The sequence below is a fragment of the Camelina sativa genome, chromosome 20 (genome assembly GCF_000633955.1).
Source record: "Camelina sativa cultivar DH55 chromosome 20, Cs, whole genome shotgun sequence".
Lineage (NCBI taxonomy): Eukaryota > Viridiplantae > Streptophyta > Magnoliopsida > Brassicales > Brassicaceae > Camelina > Camelina sativa.
The window spans coordinates 8,770,490-8,796,172 of NC_025704.1; the positions used below are offsets into that span (position 1 = coordinate 8,770,490).

Consider the following 25,683-nt stretch of genomic DNA (forward strand, 5'->3'; position numbering starts at 1 on the left):
ATCTGATTACATAAATAGTGAAAAGAGCAATAGAAAAGATAGAGAGTCATAGTCACAGCCACTTAGGAGACCATTTTATATAACAACATGAAAATGAACGGACTCTGTTACAAGATCGTAAATGTTTCAGCTAGAGACTACATCAGTACAGGAACACAAATGTATATAAGGAACTCAAAAAAGTAGGTTTTTACAATAAGATCAGAGAGAAGGCACGACGTATAAAAAGTGGTGACTAGAAACAAGTGGATCTCGGAGTTCATATCAGTGTCCTACATGACCACGCCCGCCACAAGTTTTGCACATAATGTTACCAGTTCCACCACAACCTACAACAGAATCAACATATATAGTTAAGATGAAAGACAAAGTAAATTGCANCCACTTAGGAAACCATTTTATATAACAACAGAAACGGAACGAACTCTGTTACAAGATTGTAAATGTTTCAGCTAGAGATTTCATTAGTACAAAAACACAAATCTATATATGGAACTCAAGAAAGTAGGTTTTTACAATAAGATCAGAGAGAAGGCACGACGTATAAAAAGTGGTGACTGGAAACAAGTGAATCTCGGAGTCATATCAGTGTCCTACATGACCACGCCCACCACAAGTTTTACACATAATGTTACCAGTTCCACCACAACCTACAACAGAAGCAACATATTAGTTAAGATGAAAGACAAAGTAATTTGCATAGAACATGTAAGGGATGGAGGCTTTACCTAAGCAACGGACTTTAACAATGATGCCTTGGCTTTCCATAATTGAGTCTACATATAGACCAGTGCCAGAGCAAGTGGCACAGAGCAATGCACCTTTAGCTTCACAACAAGTACAACGCTGATTATCACCAATCTCTCTCTCCGATATAGATAATCCTACTGGCTCCTCGATTATTTCCTCAGGAATGGGTTTATCATAACAGAACATTGACTCAAGACTGCTTCTTTGTCGGTTCACATCTCTTTTTAAGCTTGACTCAGCCTATGAATTCAAAGAATTGCCTCAACTTAGCAAACGAAATATGTTACCTTACCTCTATCAGAAGAAATAGGATTCTCTTTCTCAATCACCCTAAGTACATTGATAAGATTCAGATTTCCAAATATGGCTTAGTTTCAGATAGAGAGAATTCGAAATAACACAAGTCAGATCACAGGTTTAACACTCTGATACAGTCTACAACAAATCTCGTAATCCTCTATATGAATTAAACAACAAGCCAGAGGAGGATGGACAAATTATTAACCTTGAGAGATGAAGAAGGACGAAGAGAGCACAATCTCACGCAGCAACCGAATCCACTAGAAGGAATCCGGCGTCGGATTCCGCCAACAAAACTCGATGTCGCCGGCAAAGCAAAATCTAAAGCGGAACTCATCGTCGTATGCTCTACGCGAAATTCGAAGATGGAGACGAGACTGAAAAATATAAAATCGAAAGATCGAAAGAGTGATGATGATAGAGCTTTGGAGAAATCGCCCATTCGTAAGTCTCTAGTTCTTCCTGAAGGTCCCGTAACCGGTATAATATCCGGTTACCAATTTTAATTATGTTAACCGAAATTTTGGGGAGTTGGTATGTTTATGAGTGGTTGGGGTAAAATTAATGTGAGAGATGTCACGATCGATAATAAGTTTGGAATTGGTCTGACTCTTGCTGTCTTAAGGGTCCGTCGGCTTTTAAAGTGTTCACTTTTAAGATATTTCTTCATCTCTAATTTTAAAGAGTAAATCGGATATTAATTTTTGGACACAATACAACTTTGTGGACATAAGTAAGGAAACATATATCTTAAAAAAGACTAAACTAACAAATAACAATAGATAAATCTGTCAAAAAGTTTAAGTGGTATAGACAATTACAAGGATTTGTGGTTTGGACCGTTTGGTGTTCAGGTTTTTTTTTTCTTATAGATTGTATCAAACCTCCATGAGTAATCGAAGGTTTTATATCGAGTAGAAGTATGTTAATTAGTAGAATGGGACGTACGTGTTGATTCTTGTGACTTTCTACTCACCTATTATTTGCATCTCAAGCAATAAAAGCAAAACTGTAAACTAAATAAAAGCAAAAAAAAAGTAATAAACGCGTTTGAAATTTGAAGACCGCGTGGCTCTAGGGACTCGGTACTTTTACTTTGCAATTCACACTCATAAAGTCATAAGTCCTCTTAATCTTGATTACTACGCTCGATTTTATTTGAACTTCGCTAAATATCCTTAAGCTAAACTTTATCCTAAATCCTAATCCATCGACCGACTTATTACTCCTTTTAGTAATAAAAGTCGACTTTATGTTTTTTTTTTTCAGTCGACATCATTAATATAGAGTTATCCCTTGTGTGACTGTGCGAGTAATAGTATACTGGAGTATATATTTCTTTATTAACTTTATCTTTATCACAGTATGATTTCCTTTATATTAACATCTTCTACTTGTATCTTTCTGTCCCATTTTCGCAACTTTCTCTTTATGATCGTGGGTGTCTCAATCAGAATTTGGAAATTTTATATGGAATGTATATATATTTCCTAAAATACGTTCGAACCAATAAGTTTCAATTTTTTATATATATAAAAGGAAAGTAAATTTGAAAGCTAATAATGTACCAGACGACACCACCACCGGTCACTCACACCCATGAGTGATGAATCCATGACCCATCGTGCTAGAAAGCCATTATTCTATCAACTTCTTCTTAATACATTTTCAAGTTATCCTCATGTGATCTGGGGACTATCAGAAGATAAGGCGGTGATTTAAGCTCAGCTACCAAGAACTATTTTAATCAATCAAGAAACAGTTCACAATTGATAAAACTAGACAAAATAAGCAAAACAACATACGTACTACATTATATTATATATATTCATCAAAATATCAAAATCAATGTATCTGTTAAATTAGTTAAAATTGACTCGGTTCACTTCAATGGATACCACTAGATACGGTTTTAGTCATAGAATAAACTTAAACAATTCGTATTTTAATATTAAACCGGTTGTTGATTACGAACCAAACCGGAATGTTTCTGTTTTATCATTAGTTTAGTGCTTAAGGAATAAGCACAAAAAAAAAAATTGCTGGGTCAGCTCCTTAAATTATTATATAAATTGTGGAAAAAGCCTATAAAGTTAATGTTCGGCTAATGAGACCATCCCCTCGTCTTCTTCCCTTGTCTACGAATAAACTACATAATGGAAAGAGAAAATGACGCACAGTTGATCGTGGAGACGACACATAAGCCAATTCCAAAACCCAAATCACCGTAACCCAAAACGGCAATGACAAAGTGACAAACTTTTTTCGAATTCTTTATAAAAATAAACTAATTTATAGATCCCCTCCTCTGTTTTTTTTTTTGTTTCTGACGCTTTGTCTTCCACTGCTCTTCTTTAAAGTGTTTGTGTGTTTTGTGTGTTGTATTCATTCGCCTTCCTTCTCCATTAAAGCATCAATTCGAATTCGATCCCTCTTCTTCTTCCCCTTCCTGATATATTTCAATAAAGGTCAGTGCTTTATCTCTTTCTCTTTCCGCGTAGAGTTCGTGTTTATCTCTTTTCTTTATGATCTGTTAACCTATTTATAGATTCTCAACAACAAACCCCAAATGTCTTCTTTAGCTACTCTGCTCGCTGATAAAAAAACAAACTTTATCTTTGTTCTGATTTTGGTTCTTCTCGTTTTCAGGTTTTACTCTGATTGATGGGATTTTCATTTTCTTCAACCCGTTTTGGTTACTTGACGACAATCACATTCCTTCTCGTCATCTCTTGTCTTCTGTTGAGTTTCTTTACCAACCCTGTTGATTCAAGTGCCCTCGTAAACCCTAAATCTGAGCATGATTGTAGTGCCTTAAAGCACTTTCATGACTACAAATCAAAGTGTGCTTACTTGAAATCGATTGATCCATGTGCAAGCCAAGGTTTCTTCGATTACCTCTCTTTCCTCTATTGTAATTTCGAAAGGTTCCCAATTTTGGGTCAGTTTCTTCTCTTCCTCTGGTTGCTTCTCTTGTTCTATCTATTGGGTCATACAGCTTCTGAGTACTTTTGTTCTTCTTTAGAAAGTCTATCAAAGCTTCTTAATTTATCACCTACTGTTGCTGGGGTTACTCTTTTATCTCTTGGTAATGGTGCTCCTGATTTGTTTGCGAGTTTGGTCTCTTTCATGGGAGAGTCAAAGGGTACTTATGATGTTGGTCTCAACACTGTTGTGGGAGGTTCTTCTTTTGTTACCTGTGTTGTTGTTGGGGTCATTAGCATTGCGTTGCATAAGAGACGTGTAAGGATCGAGAGAGCTGCTTTTATTAGAGATATTTGCTTCTTCTGTGCGGCGATTGGCTCTTTGGCTTTGATTTTGGTCTATGGAAAGATCAATTTCTGGGGTGCTCTTGGGTTTTGTTCACTCTATGCTGTTTATGTTGCCTTTGTGTATATCTCTTGGAGATTTGGTGGAGAAGGTTCTGACTCTGATCTTGAGTCAATTCATAAGCGTGGTAGTAGTCTTAGTGAACCAATCTTGCAGAGGGATGGGCTTGATCTTGAGCATATTGAAGATGGTGGTGTTGTTACTGGAGAGCATCAGGTTGTCGAAGATGGTGATCATCAGGGATATTATTACTGGAAAAGGTTGGTTATTTGGGTGATCACTCTGCCTCTTAACTTGCCAAGGATATTGACAATTCCTGTTGTGAGTGAAGCCAACTGGTCTAAACCATTAGCTGTAGCCTCTGTCACATTTGCTCCGGTTCTGTTATCGTTTCTATGGAATTGGAAGCGGGAACCTACGAGTACTGAAGCTGGGATTGTTTATCTAATCGGGTGTTTGATCGGTATAGCTCTTGGATTCATTGCAGGAGCCACAACGAAGAAATCAACCCCACCAAAGAAATGGTTATTACCTTGGTTAGCAGGAGGGTTTGTAATGAGCATGACATGGAGTTACATGTCGGCGCAAGAGCTAGTTGCGCTTTTGACTTCACTAGGGTACATTTTTGGTGTAAGCCCTTCGATCTTAGGCCTAACGGTCCTCGCTTGGGGGAACTCGATTGGAGACCTAATAACAAATGTGACAATGGCGCTGCATGATGGGAACGAAGGAGCTCAAGTAGCTGTATCGGGATGTTACGCCGGTCCAATCTTCAATACATTGTTCGCTCTAGGGATTTCCCTTGTTGGATGTGCGTGGCAGGTTTATCCGTCGAGCATTATGATCAAGACAGATCCTCGTTTGTTGGAGAGTCTTGGGTTTCTGGTCATAGGACTTGTTTGGTCGTTCTTGGTTCTGTTTAGTAACCGTATGAGGCTTGGTGGTGTGATGGGCATAGGGCTTTTGGTCATCTACTTGGCTTCATTGTCTATAAGAATTATGCAAACAGTTGGAGATGCTCACTAACTTTGTTTTTTTTTTTTACATAACATGTGGTTTGTATAATCTTCTTCTACGCTGTAAAAGTAAATCCGATTTTGTAATGTGTAGATATATATGGATAACTTATCTAGATTGTAACGTAGATTTCTCATCACCATGTAATATGATACAATTTCGGTTTCCTGAGGAAGAGGAACTTATGCAAAACTACTGTAACTCTATGAATTGAAATGCAAAAAAGGTTGTTTACATAAGGTTCCAAGTTTCCAATGTTTTGATACTAATTCGTTGTAGTTTCAATGAGATTCTCTTGCTTATGGAAGCCTTGCAGTAGAGTTATGGAATTCAAATTGAGTAGCTAGATTTGTTAATAGGTGTCACATACTGGACTAGTCAACAATCTCTGCTCATACATTCAAGTAACACACATACTGATCTCATAGGGATAATGTTTTTTTTTTTTTTGCCAGTATATTTATTTATCTTCAAAGGGAATTAATATAGTCTATTTAATTCCCAGTATTGTGGGAGTTGCTTGACGCGACAACACTTGTCTCTTTTTGCCTATTTGCATTAGAACTTAAGATAAGATATGTTTTTTTTGGTTCTATTGTTAATTTCCTTATCTAACGACTCGTGTACAAAACATAATTTAGCACATTTTTCTTGTTTGTCTGCAAAACTGTATCTTTAAAATTAGGATAACTCCAATTTTTGTGGACACTTAGCAATGTCCGTTACCACAATATATAGCTGATTAGGGGACTTTTTACATTTAAGAGAAATTTGGCCGTATTTCCTACATTCCGGTTCAATTTACCTAATTGAAACCATTATTTTGTTTTGTTTTTTAATCAGAGTTATGTTTATTGAAATTTGGAAAACGTATTTATGGTTTGAGCCAAAACCACAAAACAAACAAGCAATTCAAATTCTATTTATTTCCGACCAAAAAGTTGATATCTTTTCTTTCATATAATGAAGGTACCAATCACATGTAAGATAATGGAATACGAACTTTATTTAGAGTGGTAAAAAATTATGGTATAAATGATGTCATATATATATATATATACAATCCCTGAAGTCATGAACAATGAACCTAGAACAACAATCCAATGTTTTTTTTTTTTTAGAGTTTAAGTGAGGTACTAAACTGAGCCTGACAGGAATTGAGTGTTCAGCAACAAACAAACTTGGTCATCCCTCTCATTAGTATTCACAACGTTTTCTTAAAACCAAAGGACCACAAATTATGATCTATTTGCAACTTTTTCTTGAACTATTACAAAAACAACCCAAACAAAACTTAAAAAGATTTACAATACTTCAAATTTTCATCGGTCGATATCGAGGACTCCGAAAACCCTAGCCAATCTCAAGGACAAGAAACAGAGGTAAATTGCAAGTAGGCCGCCACCGACAAGCTTATCAAGTCTCATCTTCTTCTTTGGCATTATCACAAGTGCCCAAAGCAAGCCTACCATTAAGAATCCTAGTGTCTCAAGCAACGAATTGTCACTAGGAATGATGTAGACCCCAGGGTATTCGCCCAAGGAGGAAATAACTAGTGGCACGCCTAGTCCAATTACCGTGTTGAATAGTGGACCTGCGTAGCAACCCGAAAGTGCTATCTGAGCACCATCGTTGCCTCCGTGAACTGCCACGGTCACATTTGCGATTAGATCGCCTAAAGAATTGCCCCAAGCTAGAACAGTTAGTCCTAGCACGGAAGGGCTTATCCCAAAGATATTCCCTAAGGATATTAACAAAGAGACTAGCTCTTGTGCTATGATGTATGTCCATGTCACACTCATTGTGAAGCCTCCTAGAAGCCAAACTAATGAGAATTTCTTCGGCGGATGTGATTTCTCTGTCGTCAAGTAAGCTAAGATACCAAGGATTAGCCCGATAGATCCTGAAATTATGTACAAGAATAGGTTTCTTTCGGACCCGCTGTAATGAGAACAGTATAGTTCGGTTAGTAGAACAGGCGCGATAGCTGTGGACACCACCGCGCAAGGCCTTGACCATTTTTCTTCGCAAATCACGGGAATTGTGAGCCGCCGGGGGAGATATAGAGGTAGTCCTACGATGCTCACTACCACCGAGAAGCAAGACCGGTGCCTCTTTGGAGGCTCAAGAAACACAATCTTGAATTCTTGAGCTGGTTTCTCTGGCAAAACCAGCTTCTCTTCAGCTATACAGCCTAGCAACGGGACGCCCATCTCGGCTAAATCCTCTCTGCTACGAAGAATCTGATCGGACATACGTTTCTTGCGGTCAAAGAAATGTGAAACCGATAAGAACCCTACGTAGAGGAGATAAATGGATAAGTAACAGAGAGCGACCCAAATGGATACTCTGCCGACGAAGATGATCAAACCGAGACAGCAAAGAGCGACCAGAAGAAAAACCACGTCGCGGATAAAGCTGTTTCTGTCGATAGAGACATCTCTGGATCCAACCAACACGCAAATCGTCCCGACAACGAAGCTAGAGACGAAGAAGGCGCCGCCTAATATAGAGTTGAGCCCAAAATCACCATCATTCGATCTAGTGAAGGAGACAACACTGGAGAACAAATCAGGGGCACCGTTTCCTAGAGAGAGAAGCGTGACTCCAGCCATTGTAGGAGACAGCTTCAAAACCTTAGATAAGCTGTCTAAAGAAGGACAGAAGTAGCTCGCGGCCGTGTCTCCGAGCAAGTAGAACAGAACAAACAACCAAACGGATAAAACTAGATGGCCCAAAACAGGGGATTGTCCGAAGATGCAGAAGAAAATCTTGAGATAGTCTATGTAACCTTGTGGGCCACATTTTGATTGAGATCTTATGTAAGAACACTTGGAACGGTGGTCGTCGAGGGCTGCTAGTCCTCCGCTGCAACTGTCACTGTCGCCGCCGACGAGAGAATTTAAGGCTTCTATGGATTCAGAGTGAGGAGGAGGAGGATTTTGTGAAGCGAAATGGAGATAGATGAGGAAGACGAAGAAGAGGTTGATGAGGAGAGAGAGCGAACGAGAGCTGAGACGTGAGGAGAAGAGACTTGCCATTCACGGAAGCGGATTGGTAAGTGGGAGCAATAATGAGGGGTGTTAGGTTTTTGATATAATAATGAGAAAATTGTACTTTTTTTTTTGTTTTGTAATATTTTTGTGTGGAATTTTGAATTGTTAATACATTTCGGAAAATATAATATTCTTTTTTTTTTTTCATGCGGATGTGGGTAGGGCAAATTATTGTCTTTTTATGCGAAATATATATTAAGTGGGGGAGGTTACATTCAATTATTATTCACACAAAGGAAGAAAAATCGAAGTTGATAAAGTGTTTTTTATAAAACTCGTTATCTGTTATATTGGTTTTTACGAGATATTCATGTACTATATATACAATTTGTATGTAGTGTGTTATTGTCCAACTTGGAGTTCAATTTTCTAGTGTAATTGTCACGAGGCATGCAAATCAACGTGTCATGACATTTGTGACAGTAACAATCTATACTGTAAGAAGTTAAGGATTAATGTAGTAGTTTTTTATATTAAAAAAAAAATAGACAAAACTAAGATATATAGCTGTAGTAGAAAATTTGGCTAATAATATTCGATTCAAAATAGTCGTCAATATTAATAGAAAAAAACACATTAACTTGAGTAAGAAAGATTGTGTTGCAATGATTTTCGTATAATGGCTGAATTAATCACCAACTTAGGTTCATTGGTTTCTATATAAGAAAAGAAAAAGAAGATAATTTTTCTTCAAATTTTGCCTAACGTTTTAGGCCTAGAAAAAAAACGATTATTATATAGCACATGGTTATATAAGTTATCAAATATAGTGATGATATGATTGACACAATTAATGAAACTAGGATTCGAAAAATAATAAAATAGAGAAATATCCAAACCTAAAGGTCGATTCATATGATTAAGAAGTTGTACCATGGAAGAGTATCAAAGCGACCAATTTGCAACGTAATCCCAACCGATCACGACTTTTCAAACATAATCATATATCCACATTCTTTTGATTTTCTTGCATCATTAAGGAATTTAATAAATGGTGAAAGCAAAGATAAATTTTGGACCGCCGGCGCCTTTTATTTTTAGTGAAAAAACCGTCGGCTTCTTTCTATCCATAATTTGAGATAATTGAAACTAAGTTTTATTGTTTTTTTTTTTTTTTTCTGATAAAGATAATTGAAACTAAAGTTAGTAGTCTATTTTCCATATTCGTGAAAAACTAGTTATTCTTCTTGTATTTATAGCAGATGTTATTTACTCTATATTGACACAACGTTTGTTTGTAGTCACATAAATTGTTATGCAACGTAATTGATACTTTGTCTTTCTATTAGTTTTTCATATAACAAATATTATTTTTGTCTATTATCGGTTATTTCTTTTTAATACTTTTTCATATACTTCCAACCAGAATCAGTTTAAAATGTTGATCGCAAAGTTATGTCGATAACTGAGAAGGAATCCAAAGATTCCTGGTATATTCATCTAGCTGGCATGGCAGTGCAATACAAAATATAAACTCTTATTCCAAGAGAATAAAATAATGCAAAGAGACGAGAGCGATCGATTCATATGGTTCTCTTCTCGATGTACCAAAGCTTACCCCAAAAAAACAAATACAATCACATGACTAAAACTGGCTCAAATTAGGCCTTTATACAAGACACTTACCTGTAAATAGGACTAATATTTGCTTATATAAAACCATTATATATGACTTCGTATATCATATATTTTTATAAAACCATTTAACTGTCCATGGCTAATGCCTTCGTTTTTTTTTTTTCATTTTTGGATTTCATCATATTTAAAATGACTGAAATGTAGTGATAAATGATAAGTAGGTTTAGAAAAACAAACATTTGGATAAGTTTATCTCGCGGTTATTATTCAACGGCACAAAGATAAGGATAAGGCTTGTGAAACTTATATAATGCAATGGGCACCATAGGTTTTTGTGTTGCCTAATTTGATCTAACCAACATATATAATATATTCGTACTTAGTAATCGAGTGGCTGAGCTGTTGATATATAGAGATACGTAGTACTGTTATATATTGTAAGTAAAGAAACCAAGAATTATTTGCCGACAACAAAATAAGGGGTGATAATCTTATGCACGTGGATTTTGTGAATGTATTGGATAATGCTAGTCACGTAGAAGAAATCAAATCTCAAGCTTTTGGCCATAATTTTAGCAAATGTTTGTTGAGTCTACGTAAAGAAGAGAGTAATTTTCATGGTAATCGCAATTTCCGCTGTTAATTGTGTTATAATGATAAAAAAGGGATTAGAGGTGGAGAATGCGAAATTGGTTAGGTTGGTGATAGTACCTAGTTTAAAGCCTAATTTAGGCTTGTTATTGAATTAATACATAACCATAACGACTGGACAGGTTTTGGACAAAATATATTTATTATTTGATCGCTTTGGCAGATTGTAAAACCCTAAATAGCCACCTAAAACCAAATGATTGTACTAGCTACAATGTCACTTCATCTAGTGTAATATACTAATATTCGCTATATATTATACGGTTTTAATACAACATTAATATAAGCTCAAACTAGAATTTGGCATGACCACAAAATTAACCAGTCCAAGATAATTATTTTTAACTTTGCAATATCTTCTTTTAAGAACTCATTCATTATTTCTGGATTTCTTCGAATCTACCCAACCTAGAATAATGATGCAAAATAGCCACAAAGTATCAAATACATTTATAAATTATAATTTGCATAGATAACAATAAAATAATCTACATAATGAAACAAAACAAAATCTCTAAAACATCATATATTTTAAAACACAAAATATGGTTTGTTATTCTTTTTTCGTTAGTTTTAGGATCCATTAAAAAAATTTTGGGGTCCAACAGAGAGACTTGCACATGTAGTAGTTGTTACGATGCCAAATATATAGAAAGGCATATACATAAATCAATCCTGAGTTCCTCCAATGATCGAATTTTTGAACTGTATACCCATTGTAGAGACCTTTAGCATAAAGATTGAACTCAGTGGCAGAGCCATAATAATAGATTATGGGGTCATATATTGCTAATATGTAAAAATTATGGAATTTTTTATTAAAAACTTAAGAGATTATATAAATATAAAAAAATTAGTATAAAAAAATAAAAAAGGAGTCAAAAAGGGTAGTAGAACCTGAGACATAGATGTCAATTCACTAAAAACAAACCAATTTGCCATCATGTAATATATATATAAGTCTAAATTAAAAATTTCATAAATTTGCCTTCACTAGCTCTGCCACTGATCGTACTCGTAGTATGTTTTTAAAATTCAGTTTATCAACAACATAAGCCATTTTACCCTTTCTAGTTTCAAGCATTACACTTGATGAAATAATCTCTTCCCCGTATATAGTTTTATAGTTTTTTCTTTGTCAATAATTATAGGGAGTGTACTCAAACAAGAAATATTGTTTACATAAGTAACAGAATATGGTACAGTGCAAACATCGCGCTAAATGATCCGCCTCAACATTTTATTTACTCGTATATAATTGTAGGCTTGAAAGTTGAAAATTAATATAAAGACCGTTGAAACTATGGGCTATATATACTTAAAAGGCCTAATAGATACTTAAAAGCCCAATCTGAGAAAAACCCACTAAACTTGAATACAATAAGATATGTTCTCTAATCCAAAGCAAGAGGCTCATACTCACTTCTTCTCTCTCACTTGCACAAAAGATAAGGAAACAATGTCTGTGTCAGCGATCTTTGGCACCGGAATCGTCACCGTCGCTGCTGCTTCTCCGGTTCTCCGACAATTCCAAGTTCCGAAATTGGGGAATGGAGGAGGAGGATTAGGGATGGTGATTGAGTGTTCGTCGAGGCCGCAGAAGAAATCGACTGCGCATCACAGGAAGTCAAGGCCGAAGAAGACTCAGCCTTGGGACGTTAAGAGAAAGCCTACTGTTTATGCTCCTCTTCCTCCTCTTCCGGCGGAATGGACTCCTTTCACTCTTGCTTCCGATGACGGTGGTGCCGCCGCCGCTGCTTCTCCTGCAGGAGACTTAGTTCCAGGCGCTGCCTAGTTGGGTATGAGTTTATCTGCTGCTGGGATGGTTGTAATCTAGTTTGAGAGCTTTTGCTGTTGTTTGTTTCTGTTAATGTGTTTTCAGTTTTCTGATGTTTGTGTTGGCTTTGTGTGTTTGATTGATTAATGAATGGACCAAATTTGCGGTTTATAAAGCTTCAACCTTTTTTTTTGCTCTGTTTTTGGGTTTAAATTCCTCAGCCTTATCTTTAAAATTATTAGATTTATTGGTTTATCGATTGTGGAAATGTAGCTCTCGTCATGGTTATCTATGTTGCTATTCTTAATTTGCATTAAAAAAAGGCTTCCATAGTTTTTGTTTGGTCTGATTGATGTGAAGAGTTTTAGTGTTTGCTACTTAAAGTTTTGATATGAAAACGGAAGCTCAATGGTCTATGGGGCGGTTGATGCTAGAGTTGCAGTCAAATGCTCTGTTTTCTGGCTAGCAATGGGGAATGTAACTTCTAAAGAGTACAGTACCTCCGTAGTGAGATTTTGAATTTTCCATTGCATTGTATTAAGGTGAGACGGCAGAGATGCTCAGCTCCTTAGTGAAACATTTGGTCTTAACACTCTATTGTAGAGTTTTAAGCCAAGTGATCTAAAGTGTGTCTGTTGAAGAGTTTCAGCAAAGACATTGTTAGAAATGAACTCAGGTATGTGTTGATATTGTCTTTGTATGGGGATCGATTTTTCTTTCATCTGGCATGTATCGAAACCATATACCATGAAATTTTATTAAATCCTAAACCATTCTGTAACACCCTAAATTCCAAAGCCAAAATCATCTATAAGATGAGAACAGAACAGAGAGATAAATGCACAACGAAGATACATACAAATACATAGGAGGTCTAGTGAATAAAATAGTGAGAAAAAAGAGGAACTCGGCAAGGTCTTTTTATGGGTTTAAGTTGATGAATTTAACACAAAAGAGTGGAATCAATACCATATGTCTAGGAAGAATATGCTTCATCTGGGATGTACGTTAACAGAACTTTCAATGTAGGTGGTGGTCTGCCAATGGTCCTTTGGTGATTCATCGCCATTTGCTTGATCCTTGAAACAACCATGATTACTTAGAGTAATAACTTTTGTGTTACCTTTGACATCGTCATTCCTTGGGACTGCAACTTTGTTCTCTTCAGGTTCAAACACAAAACTGAAACCGGATTTCAAAACTTCAAACCTAGCTTCCTCACCAGTATCAGCTGTCACACTAAACTCTATGGATGCCTTGGTCGGAGCACATTGAGATGGACCTTGGCCTTTAACAGGTTTAATGAAGTCCGAGCAGTTAGTGTAGCCTATAATGACGTGATCTGATTCAACCGGGTCTACTTCGTCGTAATGTTCAATCAAACTCCCAATCTTCCAAGTAATGCTGGTGGAAGAGCCCTCTCCAGTGGTTTGCTCACAAGAGAATCTAACTGTCAAGTTGGCATGATTTTGAGAAATCTTGAATGAGACAACAACACATAGTGCTATCCCAGAAAGCCTATTGTGATTCCAGTGAGGAGGTAATTCGAACTCCACCATAGATCCAATTGCATTATGACAAAACCATGAAGGCATTTCACATCCAGGAAAGCTAGTTGAGAAAAAAATCTCAGGAACACAACTCTGCAAAGTTACACAAAAGGGGAAATGTCATTAACCTCAATTCCAACAAAGTTATACAACAGGAAAATCTCAAGGGAGAGGAAGAGAGAGATACCTTATCGCATCGTTTAAGTGCACTTGATAGCAACTGACACTTCCTTTCAGCATATGCTACAATTTTCTCCTTTGCATCTTGTTCCAATTCATTGCAGTAAGTGAAAATGAACGTGGAGTTAATAGTAGAACATACCAGTGGTTTTGCAAGTGTTTTCAGTAAGCTACAGCCACGTACATCTAAACACTGAAGATTTGGTGGAAGCTGAGGAACATGTGTTAGAGTCTTACAATACTTCAAATCAAGCCACTGAAGTTGAGAAAATATCTTGATTAGATCCGGAAGGCAGCTGATCTTTTTATTCATGCTTAAACACAGATGCCGCACTGAGACTATTTCTGGTATCTCTTCTATGGATGTCTCATCCAAAACCAAAATCTCTAAACGGCTTAAGTTTTCCCCACTTTTAGGAAATTCTTCGAGCTTTATACAACCAAAAAGTACAAGTTCTTCAAGAGCTTTCAGCTCACCAAGACTTTCAGGGAGCCTTTTCAGCTTCTTGCAGCCTTTCATGTTCAACAAAACAAGTCTTTGAAGGATCCGAATGTCACAAGGAAGATCCTTTATTGCAGTGCCATCCAAGTGTAGAGCTTCTAGCTTATCTGAAATGACCTGAAAGGTTTTTAATTTTGAGCAGTCACTGAGGATAAGTGTTTTCAAAGAGATCAATTTAATCTTTGAAAGAGACTCAAGACTTGTGCATCTTCTCAGGTTCAAAGAAACAAGACACTTCATGTTTTCCATATCCACATGCAACTCTTTCAATGCCGTGCAACCTTCAAGATTTAATTCTTGAAGATTTCGAGCCTTTCCTAACCCCGCCAAAGTGTTCAACTTCTTTGAGTGATTCAAATTGATCCATTTTAGTTTTGATGCATCCTTGGAAAATGAAAAGAACAAAAAAGAAGGAAAAGAGTCAGACAACACCCCAAGAGACTATATATCCAAGTAGATTTAGACATACTCAACTGCATGCATTGGAGAATAGGGACCAAGAAAAGAGAGAGAGAGCAACTAGTGTATTGTTACACACCTTGTTATCTTCCCAAACTCGTTCAATCTCGCTATAAGGAAGCTTAAGGTCAACCAAATGATCCGGGGTTAAATCTTGTGGAACTTCTGTCAACGGGAATTTCAGCCAGTGGAGATACCGCACCTCATTCAGTGGTAGCTGGAGTCCTTCAGGGAAGTTTAATTTAATGTCACTTTCACATTCTTGAGGACATTGAGTGCTGTAGATTTTGAGATATCGTAAATCTCTCATACTGGCAAAAGCATTGTTGTGGAAGCACATTTCTCTTGTTATATCAGACAAGTCAAGAAAGATAGATCTGACATTAGAAGCTCCCTGTTAATGAGTGGCAAACAACAACAACAACAACAGAAATTACAAACGAGTTACCTTAATTAAAACGAACCATTGAAAGTAAAATGTAATTTTAGACAACCTTAGAGAAGAAACATAGTATTATTTACCTTATTTTTTGTCAGCACATCAGTTATGGTGTGATGGTGCCACAACCTATGGCGCCCCTTTCTATCTTTAGCAGTAGCTTCTCGACCAAGTTCCTTGGAGAGCATATACAATGTATCATCCATCTCTACTTTACCAGCATAAATATTAATCATGAACTTGTTCACGAGATCTTCTATTATATTACTAGAGCCATCTGAATCCAATAAACTCGCAACGTAACTCTCATCTAGCGACCTGAAGCAAGCTATGTCAAGAAGTGTATCTTTTTCTTTTTGACTCAGTCCATCATAACTCCCTTCCCAGACCCTTTGAAGCATCTTGCTAATGCTTTGTCCAGGTGGACTTTTATGGTGTTGATTCAACAATGCATTTAGTTTTAAGCCCCAGTGAGTCTCATCTTTTCCCAAAAGCTCCGCACCCAACATCTGGAGAGCAAGTGGATTTCCTTTGGTATAGTGCACGAAATCTTTCGACAACTTGGGGAAGTTTCCTCGCCCGGGAGCATCTCCTTCGTGATCATCAAATGCGTACTGGAGAAAGTGTTTTAAGGCGTCTTTGTCGCTTAATGGAGGGACTTGGTAAGTATCATTGACCAAACTTTGTGTCATCAATGACTTATCGCTTGTAGTAATGACGATCTTGCTTCCTTTCTTAATCCAGTCGCGTTTGCCGAGAAGAGCATCAATCTGTTCCTTGCTACTGACATTGTCAAGAACAACAAGGACTTTGGTCTCGAGTAGTTGATCTCTGTATGCTTCTACGGACTCAATGTTTGGATTCTCAACTTTCAATAAACCTTGCAAGAGTAACGTGGCCAAGTAATCTAAACCGTCTTCCTCTGAAGTTTTATGGATATCTAGGATTAACACGTGTCTCAAGAATCTATCATTCCACTTCTCATATAGCATAGTAGCTAGAGTGGTTTTACCTATACCGGGCATCCCAGCAACACCGATGGTACGAGTTGTTTCCTTTGATCCAAAACTTAACTTTTCCTCTAGTTGCTTAAGTCGGTGTTCGATTCCCCAAAGGCTTTCATGACGTTTTTGTCTTTGGGGTTGCGGCCGTGGTCCAATGCATTCTGAGTGATTAGGAGCAGGAGGAACCTCTGAACGTCTATTTTGTATAATTTCTTTAACCTTTTTAATAATTATATTGATGACTTGGTCCTCATCGCTGCTAACAATAATTGTGTGAGATCGATGACAGAATCTTATCTTATATGTTTTTGTAAGATATTATACTATGTTTTTGTAAAATCATATCTTGAGTAATTAAATGAAAGGAGTGTTAATTACCTTTTATCATCCAACACGATGCCGGTTAGGAAAGGAACATATTGTAAAGCTTCCTTCCATTCTTTCTTGATCTTCTTGTCAAAAGGAGGCTTCACCAGCTGCCTGAAGTTATCGCCGAAGTCTCCCTTCAGTTCTTTAACAGTGTCAGGCTGTACCTTGTAGAAGATTGGAACCACCACGAGCTTATTTTGTTCCCTTCTTTGTTTCATCTTCGCAAGCTCCTTCAGACACCATTTTGACTCCGTGTACCTTGGGGAGAATATAGCTAGCGCGATCCTTGACCCTTGGATTCTTTCCAGCAGTACATTCAACTCTTGGCCCATCTCTTCATCTGTGTCTATGAAGGCATTGATCCCTTTCCTTTTTAAGCCCTTCTCGAGATGGCTGACGAAGTTGTAGCGCAGTTCGTCTCCACGGAAGTTAATGAACACTTGGTCTTGTGGTGTCTCAGCGTCTGCTTTCACCCAGGAAGAGGAGGCGGAGGAGCTTGCCATGTCAGATTTTCTAATTAACTTACATTCCCTCTGGCTTTAGTCCTCTTAAAACTGGAAGACCAATCATTATTCTCCTCTACTCTGCTATCGATCTTAATTAGGAGACTTCCAAAGGATAAGTCAATACTTGTTATTAATTAATTAAAGAGTTTTTTTTTTTCCCAGCCGACCCTCTGGGTCGATGGTCCAATCTACAAGAAAATATGGTCTAGATTTGTTTACTCAGGGGACCACTAGCACTCTGTATATATGAGAAAGAAAGCTTAACTAGAACTAGAAGAAAAAAAACATTTAAACCCAACCTTGATCGCGAACCAGACTATCTTATGGATCAGTTGGTCGGCTCGACCCGTGAAATCCGGAAAAGATATGTTTACTAAGGCCATGTACATTGGTATTGGTGTAGGACAAGTTTTGGTCCTTCAAATATATTAATTTTATTTTGAGAATTTCTTAAGTTTGGTATGAGACCATGTGCATCGGTGTTGTTTTAACCCCGTTTTTTTTCGATTTAAAATAAATAAAAAAAAGCCCAATTCAGAAGAAACGTATCTTCATTTGGGACGTTTTTTCTCCGTTCACTTGGACGCGTGCTACCTTTTGATTGGATGAAGATTCAGACGATGGGTTCCATCGAAGAAGAGCAAAGACCTCTAATCGAAGAAGGTTTAATTTCACAGGTTTGTTCAATTTCTGATCAATTAGGCCGAGTTCTTCGACCCTTCTCACGTTCTACAATGCAAGGTTGTTCTTCTTGGGTTTCTTTATTTTGTTTCCTCTCTGGGTTTTTGTGGGTTTACTCGATTTTTTCTCCGTAATCTTATGTAATTTCAGGTTTCGTTGATTCTTGTCTCTGGATTGATCGCTTAGCAGTTTAGATTTCTTACAGTTGATCCTTCGTGTGTTCTGTCCTAGTGTTTGATTTTTGGATCGCATGTTCATATTAAGCCCTTTAACGCTTTATCATCTTGTCTTTTTGATGGGTTGTGATGGTTGTTGAAGAGTTGGAAGTATTACTTAATGATTCGTATATTTTAGGTTTTACCGTACTTGTTTTTGGACTTGCATTGTGTTGTGTTAATTGGAAGAATTGGAATTGGGTTATATCAAGCAACTTAAGATGAGCTAGGTGTCTTTATTCCTTGTGGGTCTCCTAAAAAAACAATGTCAATGGTTCTTATTTACTGATTATGCAAAAAGCCTTTGTCTGATTTTGTGTGTAGAATTTGACTCTTTGTTTATCATTGTTTTAATCTAACAAGCCAAATGTTTGGCAAATGACGTCTGTATAAAGGGATTTGGTTGCTAGATTCTTGGCGTATTTATTGTCTATTTCACCATTGTGCTAACTTTGGTTTTGGGAAATGATTCAAAAGGTTTTGGATCTGTGTCCTGTTTTCATATTCTTCTTGATGCTTTTGCATATTTTGGCTTTTGTTTCCTGTTCTTATGTAAGTATCTTCAAGAAGGATGGTTTTATGTTTTGCAGAGTAAGCATCTAGTAGTCTTCACAGGTGCTGGCATTTCAACTTCTTGTGGTATTCCTGATTTCCGAGGCCCTAAAGGAATTTGGACTTTACAGGTCTGAGCCAAGGCTTTTTACTCATCATTGATTGACTTGATGGCATTTCCTTGGACTGTCTGGTTATATACCTAACATTTCATAAAGCATAATATCCTGCAAGTTAACATATGTGAGCCGTGTTTATTGTTTTCAGAAAGCATCTTTGCCATTTCATCGTGCAATGCCTAGCATGACTCATATGGCTTTGGTTGAGTTAGAAAGAGCTGGCATTTTAAAATTTGTCATCAGTCAGGTAATCCTCTTTCTCCCTACATAATTATATTGTAGAATGAACCTTGACTCGTTTCTTTGCTTCTCCTACTTGCAGGGACTGCAGTTCAAATGGCTCTTTTCTCTGTTCTTGCCGTCAGTTATTCAGGTAACTTAACTAAGCAATGGTCAAGTGTGATTTAGCTTTGTATGGCTAGCTTTCTCTTGTGTCTCATTGTAGTTATATTGTATGCTGGGGGACCAAAATGTGAGGGACACCAATGCTTATGTCAAATTTAAGAAACTCTGAAAATAATCTTATTATATTTGAAGGACCAAAATCTGAGGGACACCAATGCCCATGCTCTGAGTATTGGTGTCTTCACAGATGGTCCCCTGGAAAAAATAATATTATTTTTAATTAATTAAATTAATTATTTAAATTAATAAGTAAAAACATATTAAAATTTTTATTTAAATAAAACATATAACATTGACATTAAAAACATAAGAAAATTACAAAGTTACAAAAACTTGAAAAAAAATACAAAACATACAATAAAAACATTAAAGATAAAAAAACATAAACCATACAAACATTAAAGATAAAAACAAACATTTTTATTCAATTCATAGATTTTTTTTTTTTAATTAATCTTCATAGATTGATGCATACAAAAATCGTTGAGGTATCTATTATATCACTTGATTCTTCGAAAATTTTGCAGGGGAACAACGGAGAGAAACCGAAAGAAGAGGCGATGGGGACAACTACAGATGGTAAGGCGCCGAATGTGACGTTGAGTCATGCCACATATACAGCCAAAGATGGATTGAAACGAGCCACAGATGCCTCAATCAAATCTTCTTTTAACCATTCATGGACTCAATCAAATCTTCTTTTAACTGTCCAAAGTTAGATACTATATCATCCTGCACAACACAAAAAACCTTACCATTCAAGCTTACACAACCTCTAGAATAGCCAAGACAGATTTGCATTCAGGCTACTACATTGTCTAAGCAAAGAAGTAGAATTCTAAGGTGTTGCAGGAAATATAGAAGTGACAATGAACGAGTCTGCCTAACTAGTAGAGTAAACTAGCCTAATATAGTTCTTACAGAAGCCAGATTATACCTCATATCATCAATCATTCTCAAAAAAAATACATCATCAATTCAAATGAGAGGATTGGTCATTGTACACGAATCAAGATATAACCACAGCTTCAAACAAGCCAACACCTGTCTATGGATTCAAACATCTCTTGTAAAGCTTATATATATAACTCACCTGTCTTTTAGAAAGAAACAATCCAAAACTAGTCCGTACTTCACTCTCTACACTCTCACCAGAATCATTATCAGCCACCATTGACTTCTCAAGCTTTCCTTTCGCCTAAACCCATAAATCTAATCCATCATCACTAGTTCTTCAAAATCAAAACCAAACACAAAAAAAAATAACCTTAAGAATACGTTTAAAGATTTCTATACCAATTTGATAAAATGATCACACTCCTCATCAATAAGAAACCCTTTATACAAAAAAGCTCTGCAAAAAAAAAACTCACAAACTTTAAAACACAAATCAAAATCAACAGAAACAAATAAAAGAAAAGCTAAAACAAACCTAGGAGTCCAAGAGAGTTGAGTAACACGAGTTGGATCAAAACCAAAAGAAGAAGCACTCGTTTTCATCTTAATCACAGACCCATCTCTGCAAAATAAACAAAACCCTCTGAGAGTCAAAACCAAAATTCGAAAGAAAACACAATCGAATCAATTTCATCGTAATCTTCTAAACCTGTTGTTACTCGATCGAGTGAAGAAGCGGGTAGGTGCAGATGAGAATTTAGGAAGAATCAAGAGAAAACATAGGGAAATGCGAGAAAAATCCGAGAATCCATTGTGTGAAAAAAAGACTTGTTGGAGGAGACGAAGACCAAGATTGATGAATTTGTATTCAGTATTGTAACGGATGAAATCGCCGGCCAAACGAATCGCCGTCAAGAGAGAGAGAGTCGGAGAGAAAACAAATAAACTCGAAGCTTCGACTTTTCGGGTTCCCCTACCCAAAATCGCCGTTATGAGAGAGAGAGAGTAAAGAGAGAGACTCGGAGAGAAAGAAATGATCTCGATACTTCGATTTTTTTTGCTTCACCCTACCCATAAAACAACAACAAATTAGACGCCAACACGTGTTAAGACGGTCGCAGCAAAATACGTCCCAATTATAGGAACGTTCCTTCGATATATCGTTCATTTCTATTTAAATTTAAGATTTTATTACTGAAGGACAGACCATATATACGCTAATGCACATGCTTTAATAATGTGTACATAGTACTATGAAGTCTATGATACTACAGGTAAGGTATTTGACCCGCGTATTACAAAATTGATAATGCAAATAAAATAAATAAATTTTCCATAACCAAATGTAATAAATGAAATTAGGATAATGACGATAACAAAATAAATGAAACTAGAATATGATCCGTGCTAATTCCTTTCTTTTATTTATTTGGTAATTTTTATTTAAAACATTGTATATCTGATTATTTTATTTTCTTCAAAACGTTTGATGGAATATTATGGGATGAAATCATATACTGAATATGACTAATGAAAATAATATCTATTCTGTAAGATAGATTTTAGTATATCTAGATTTTGATTCGCGGTATAACGCGGATTAAGTTGTGTGATAAAAATAATAATATTTGTTTGTTAATTTTATTTGATTTGTTTAGTGTTTAAAATTAGATATTGTATTTTGATTGTTAATTATATGAGCTAATTTAACCTACAGCTCATATTAATTTTAGGATCAAATATGTAACATATGTTTGTCAAAATCATTGTGACCGAGAAAACCTACCAAACAACATTATTCCAAACTTAAATTTACTTCGAAAAATCATATTTTTGAAATTTTAACCCTTGCTTTAGCAAGAAATCATATTTCTTGATTTTTTTTATATGATAGCGACAAATTATTGACCCGTGCTATAACAAATCAAATTATAGTGTTTATATTTTTTAAATTTTTGATCTATTATATATTTATGATATTCTTAAAAATATCAAATTAAACTATTTTTAAAGATTCCAAATTAAATTATTTAAAAAGTTTATTATAGTATATAAAACAATACAATTCAACAAAAGAAATATATGAAATGAATTTAAATATTCAAATTTCGACCTGTCACTCAGTCAAAATTTTCTGATATAGTTAGGTAAGATTTAATTTTTAGTATAATCGGAAATCACTTGTAATCTACAAAGAGTGATTAATTTCTATTAATTTCTAAGATTTTTTTTTGTTTATGTATGGTTAGTTAAATATTCTTTGAGATTTTATTTTATTCTTTAAAATGTCCTTTTTAAGAGGATTGTAATCGATCGTAAAAAAAAAAAAGAGAATTGTAATCATAAATCTATATAACTTATCAAATAATTAATCCATATAACCTATCAAATAATTAATCCTAGTTATAATATATATTAATATTATATGGTCTACCAATTTGTGTACTTCCGTTTTATTAGAAAAAGAATTAGGATAACGAATTAATAGTCCATTATGGATGGTAAATTGGTAATAGTGAAGTAAAATTGTTTAATACTACTACAGTACTACTCAATCTATTTTTTAAATAACAACAATAAATGTAAGAAATTCTGGCTTATCCCGATAACGATTAACAGTAGTAGTACGAACTACGAACTAGACACATCGAATAACTGAGGCAGAAGATAAAATGTCATTGATTGAAAGTTAGCACGAATTTTGTTAAACTTTTCTTGAACTTTTATTTGTAAAATACATTCAACTAGATTAGGTGAAACACCTAATATTTTGAAAAAAATAACACAACTAGGCAAAAAAGTAACCAAAAAGACAAAATATGACAGCGCACTATCGAATATATTACCAATAGAACTATGTGATTATCACAAACTCCCTTTCGTACAATACAGAGAATTATTTATTAAAATGATTCCAACAAAAAATTATTTATTTGTTGTAAAACACTTAGTGGACTCCATCGACCGGTCCATTATCCAGTCCGTCTATACTCGGCCTATCGGCTATACTCAGTCCGCACGCATTAGGCCCATTAGCCAAAGCCCGTCGGTGATAACATTAGTATATCGGTTTATAGCTTTGGATTTGTAACACTATATATATGTTGTGACCTCGATTCATTATCAATAATAAGAACAAGAGATTTCTCCTAAACTCTCTAGTTTCATAACACGTTATCAACACGATAGCCTCTAACCCTAAAACCCTAAAGGCAGCCGCCGATCTCTTCTCTTTCCCTAAACCCTAAACCGTCTTCTTGTTCTTACTTCCATCCGAGACTAAACATCTCTCCTGTTCGAAGATCTTCTTGTTCACGAGCATACCTTAGCTCGTGATCAAGCTTCTATCGATAACTTGATCGAGGTTCGTGGTTCGCGGAATCGGGGGTGAGTTCAAGTGCGAAGCAAGGAGCTGTTCGCGGGAAGCAGTTCGTGGGAAAGCAAGGAGCTGTTCGTGGGAAGCAGTTCGTGGGAAAGAAAAATCTGAGGTCTTTAGCTCCCAGATCATTACCGGTCAGAATCCTTGTGGTGTTAAGGTAAACAAAATTAAAACTTTCTTAAAACCATATATTCGAATCTGATCCTTAAAAGCTAAAGAACCCTAAAACAAACGAGTAAACAATTAACAAAGTTTAAGATCTCTAAAACCTAAAAGTTAAAAATCGGATCATGCTTAGGTTGTTAGATTTCTTGAGAATTAAAACCAATTATAATACAAGATTGAAATTTGGTTGATTGTTGCTTGTTGTGATGCATAAGAACCTAGAACCATATATTGTTAGATCCATGAGATATTAATCAAACTGTTCTAGGATATTAAAATTTGGTCATTCATGCATCATATAGAAATCGGATCATGTAAGACTTGTTCTTGTAAAACTCGGCTGCATGAATCAACTCTTAGGATTTCTTAGACAAGCTTGAACATAGATTTCCTGGAAATTTTCGGCCATGAGAAACATAAAATTTCGAGCATGAACTTGTCTAGAACAAATTAGGATAATTTCCAAAACATTAAAACATTATCCTAAAATTTAAGTAAAATTAACTTTAATATTCTAAGAGTATATCCGATTAAATTAAACTTTTGTTAAGTTTCTATAAATTAAACTTTAAAATCGGAATTAATATATTGGTTAGGATAAGTTCCTAATTAATTATAAGAATTATCCAAAACTTTAAAACCAAAAATATTTAATGAATCCTAGAGCAAATAGGAAATCATAAGAAAGGGAAATCCTATCTAGGAATTAAGGAAATCATTGCATGCATTAGCTATTTAGTTTTATTGTCTTGCATGCATGAATTTAAACCGAAAAACTATAAGAGGCAAGGCATGGTTCGGTCTCAAATACCGCATGACCCAAGGCATGGTTCGGTCTCAAATACCGCATGACCTGAAATTACTTGTTGCATGGTTCGGTCTCAAATACCGCATGCTAACTGTCGGTTGTATATATTTATGCAGATGGTACAAGTTAAAGAATTGGTCCATCCTGCTTTAAGAGCTTCAGGTGATAACTACCTACGATGGAAGCTGGACACCGAGATCCTCCTGAAGTCTGAGGACTTACACGAGTGCATCCAGCCGGATAACGAGTGTTCTAATAAGGTAAGGTATAAGGCCATTGGCCATATACGCCATCACCTTGAGGAGAGCCTTAAAAATCAGTACCTCACGGTAGAAAACCCACTCGACCTTTGGACAGAGCTGAAAAGCAGATACGGACACCAGAGAATGGTGCTCCTCCCATAGGTTCGATTGGAATGGGAAAACCTTAGGATCCAGGATTTCAAAACCGTGGATGAGTATAACTCAGAGCTTTTTAGGATTGTCTCTATCCTGAGGTTGTGTGGTACTGTGGTGACCGAGAATGAACTCCTAGAAAAGACCTTCTCTACTTTCCACGTCGACAATATGCTACTCCAGCGATTGTACCGTGAAAGAGGGTTTAAAACCTATGGAGCTCTCATTCCGTGTCTACTGCTAGCTGAGCAGGGTAATAGGCTGAAGATGAAAAAAGCCCCATTACCAGAGGCACCCAAGGTTGATTTACCTAAAGAACCCGATAAGACCAACTATGTCCACAGAGAAAGACACTATGGCCGTGGTGGCTGTGGTGGCAGAGGACGTGGTGGTCGAGGGGGCCAGGCTGGTCGAGGAGGCCGCAGACTTGGTGGTAAGGGCCGTGGGTCCTTTAAGCCACACGCCAAGGCCAAATCGACTTGCCACCGATGTGGTATGTCAAACCACTGGGCCAAGAACTGCAGAATTCCCAGACACCTCATTGATGCATATCAAGAATCTCTTAAGAAAAATCCAGAAGCAAACTATATACACATCGA

General features: G+C 36.2%; 6 protein-coding genes and 1 pseudogene across 9 annotated transcripts; 3 read left to right on the forward strand and 4 right to left on the reverse strand.

Annotated features, from left to right (window-relative positions):
* On the reverse strand, positions 53 to 1,466 carry LOC104770097. 2 transcript variants are annotated; one of them, XM_010494448.2, is made up of 3 exons: positions 1,256 to 1,466; positions 729 to 990; positions 53 to 329 (listed from the first exon to the last, which is right to left on the reverse strand). In XM_010494448.2, the coding sequence occupies exons 1-3, from the start codon at positions 1,385 to 1,387 to the stop codon at positions 265 to 267; spliced, it is 459 nt and encodes a 152-aa protein (XP_010492750.1). In that variant the 5' UTR covers positions 1,388 to 1,466; the 3' UTR covers positions 53 to 264. The 2 variants fall into 2 exon arrangements, with proteins under 2 accessions (XP_010492750.1, XP_010492749.1); XM_010494447.2 differs by lacking the exon at positions 53 to 329 and adding an exon at positions 386 to 650 and having other exon boundaries at positions 1,256 to 1,462.
* LOC104770098 (cation/calcium exchanger 2) lies at positions 3,390 to 5,636 on the forward strand. Its single transcript, XM_010494449.2, has 2 exons — positions 3,390 to 3,518; positions 3,700 to 5,636. Exon 2 carries the CDS (start codon positions 3,715 to 3,717, stop codon positions 5,404 to 5,406), a length of 1,692 nt encoding a protein of 563 aa, XP_010492751.1. The 5' UTR covers positions 3,390 to 3,518; positions 3,700 to 3,714; the 3' UTR covers positions 5,407 to 5,636.
* On the reverse strand, positions 6,555 to 8,535 carry LOC104770099 (cation/calcium exchanger 1). Its single transcript, XM_010494450.2, has one exon. It carries the CDS (start codon positions 8,436 to 8,438, stop codon positions 6,720 to 6,722), a length of 1,719 nt encoding a protein of 572 aa, XP_010492752.1. The 5' UTR covers positions 8,439 to 8,535; the 3' UTR covers positions 6,555 to 6,719.
* Positions 11,981 to 12,656, forward strand: LOC104770100 (50S ribosomal protein 6, chloroplastic-like). The gene has a single exon (XM_010494451.2). It carries the CDS (start codon positions 12,070 to 12,072, stop codon positions 12,475 to 12,477), a length of 408 nt encoding a protein of 135 aa, XP_010492753.1. The 5' UTR covers positions 11,981 to 12,069; the 3' UTR covers positions 12,478 to 12,656.
* LOC104770101 (disease resistance-like protein CSA1) lies at positions 13,190 to 17,586 on the reverse strand. The gene is given in 6 exon segments (XM_010494452.2): positions 13,190 to 13,471; positions 13,473 to 14,102; positions 14,197 to 15,075; positions 15,230 to 15,544; positions 15,673 to 16,849; positions 16,972 to 17,586. Coding segments are annotated over 6 exon segments (3,531 nt in total). The 5' UTR covers positions 17,466 to 17,586; the 3' UTR covers positions 13,190 to 13,435.
* LOC104770102 (NAD-dependent protein deacetylase SRT1-like) lies at positions 17,982 to 19,586 on the forward strand. 3 transcript variants are annotated; one of them, XM_010494453.2, is made up of 4 exons: positions 17,982 to 18,145; positions 18,955 to 19,047; positions 19,184 to 19,282; positions 19,358 to 19,585. In XM_010494453.2, the coding sequence occupies exons 1-4, from the start codon at positions 18,074 to 18,076 to the stop codon at positions 19,415 to 19,417; spliced, it is 324 nt and encodes a 107-aa protein (XP_010492755.1). In that variant the 5' UTR covers positions 17,982 to 18,073; the 3' UTR covers positions 19,418 to 19,585. The 3 variants fall into 3 exon arrangements, 2 of the variants coding, with proteins under 2 accessions (XP_010492755.1, XP_010492756.1); XR_002036950.1 differs by having other exon boundaries at positions 18,140 to 18,209; positions 19,358 to 19,586; XM_010494454.2 differs by lacking the exon at positions 17,982 to 18,145 and adding an exon at positions 18,218 to 18,841 and having other exon boundaries at positions 19,358 to 19,586.
* Positions 19,822 to 21,442, reverse strand: LOC104770103 (annotated as a pseudogene).

What these genes read in the sequence shown, in the direction of transcription:
- LOC104770098 (XM_010494449.2), top strand. Translation starts at nt 3,715, where the DNA reads ATGGGATTTTCATTTTCTTCAACCCGTTTTGGTTACTTGACGACAATC.
- LOC104770100 (XM_010494451.2), top strand. Translation starts at nt 12,070, where the DNA reads ATGTTCTCTAATCCAAAGCAAGAGGCTCATACTCACTTCTTCTCTCTC.
- LOC104770097 (XM_010494448.2), bottom strand. Translation starts at nt 1,387, where the DNA reads ATGAGTTCCGCTTTAGATTTTGCTTTGCCGGCGACATCGAGTTTTGTT. An exon ending in GTCCTTCTTCATCTCTCAAG is followed by an intron (nt 991 to 1,255) that starts GTTAATAATTTG and finishes TTGAATTCATAG; the next exon opens with GCTGAGTCAAGCTTAAAAAG. An exon ending in TGTTAAAGTCCGTTGCTTAG is followed by an intron (nt 330 to 728) that starts GTAAAGCCTCCA and finishes ATTCTGTTGTAG; the next exon opens with GTTGTGGTGGAACTGGTAAC.
- LOC104770099 (XM_010494450.2), bottom strand. Translation starts at nt 8,438, where the DNA reads ATGGCAAGTCTCTTCTCCTCACGTCTCAGCTCTCGTTCGCTCTCTCTC.
- LOC104770102 (XM_010494453.2), top strand. Translation starts at nt 18,074, where the DNA reads ATGAAGATTCAGACGATGGGTTCCATCGAAGAAGAGCAAAGACCTCTA. An exon ending in AAGAAGGTTTAATTTCACAG is followed by an intron (nt 18,146 to 18,954) that starts GTTTGTTCAATT and finishes TATGTTTTGCAG; the next exon opens with AGTAAGCATCTAGTAGTCTT. An exon ending in TAAAATTTGTCATCAGTCAG is followed by an intron (nt 19,283 to 19,357) that starts GTAATCCTCTTT and finishes TCCTACTTGCAG; the next exon opens with GGACTGCAGTTCAAATGGCT.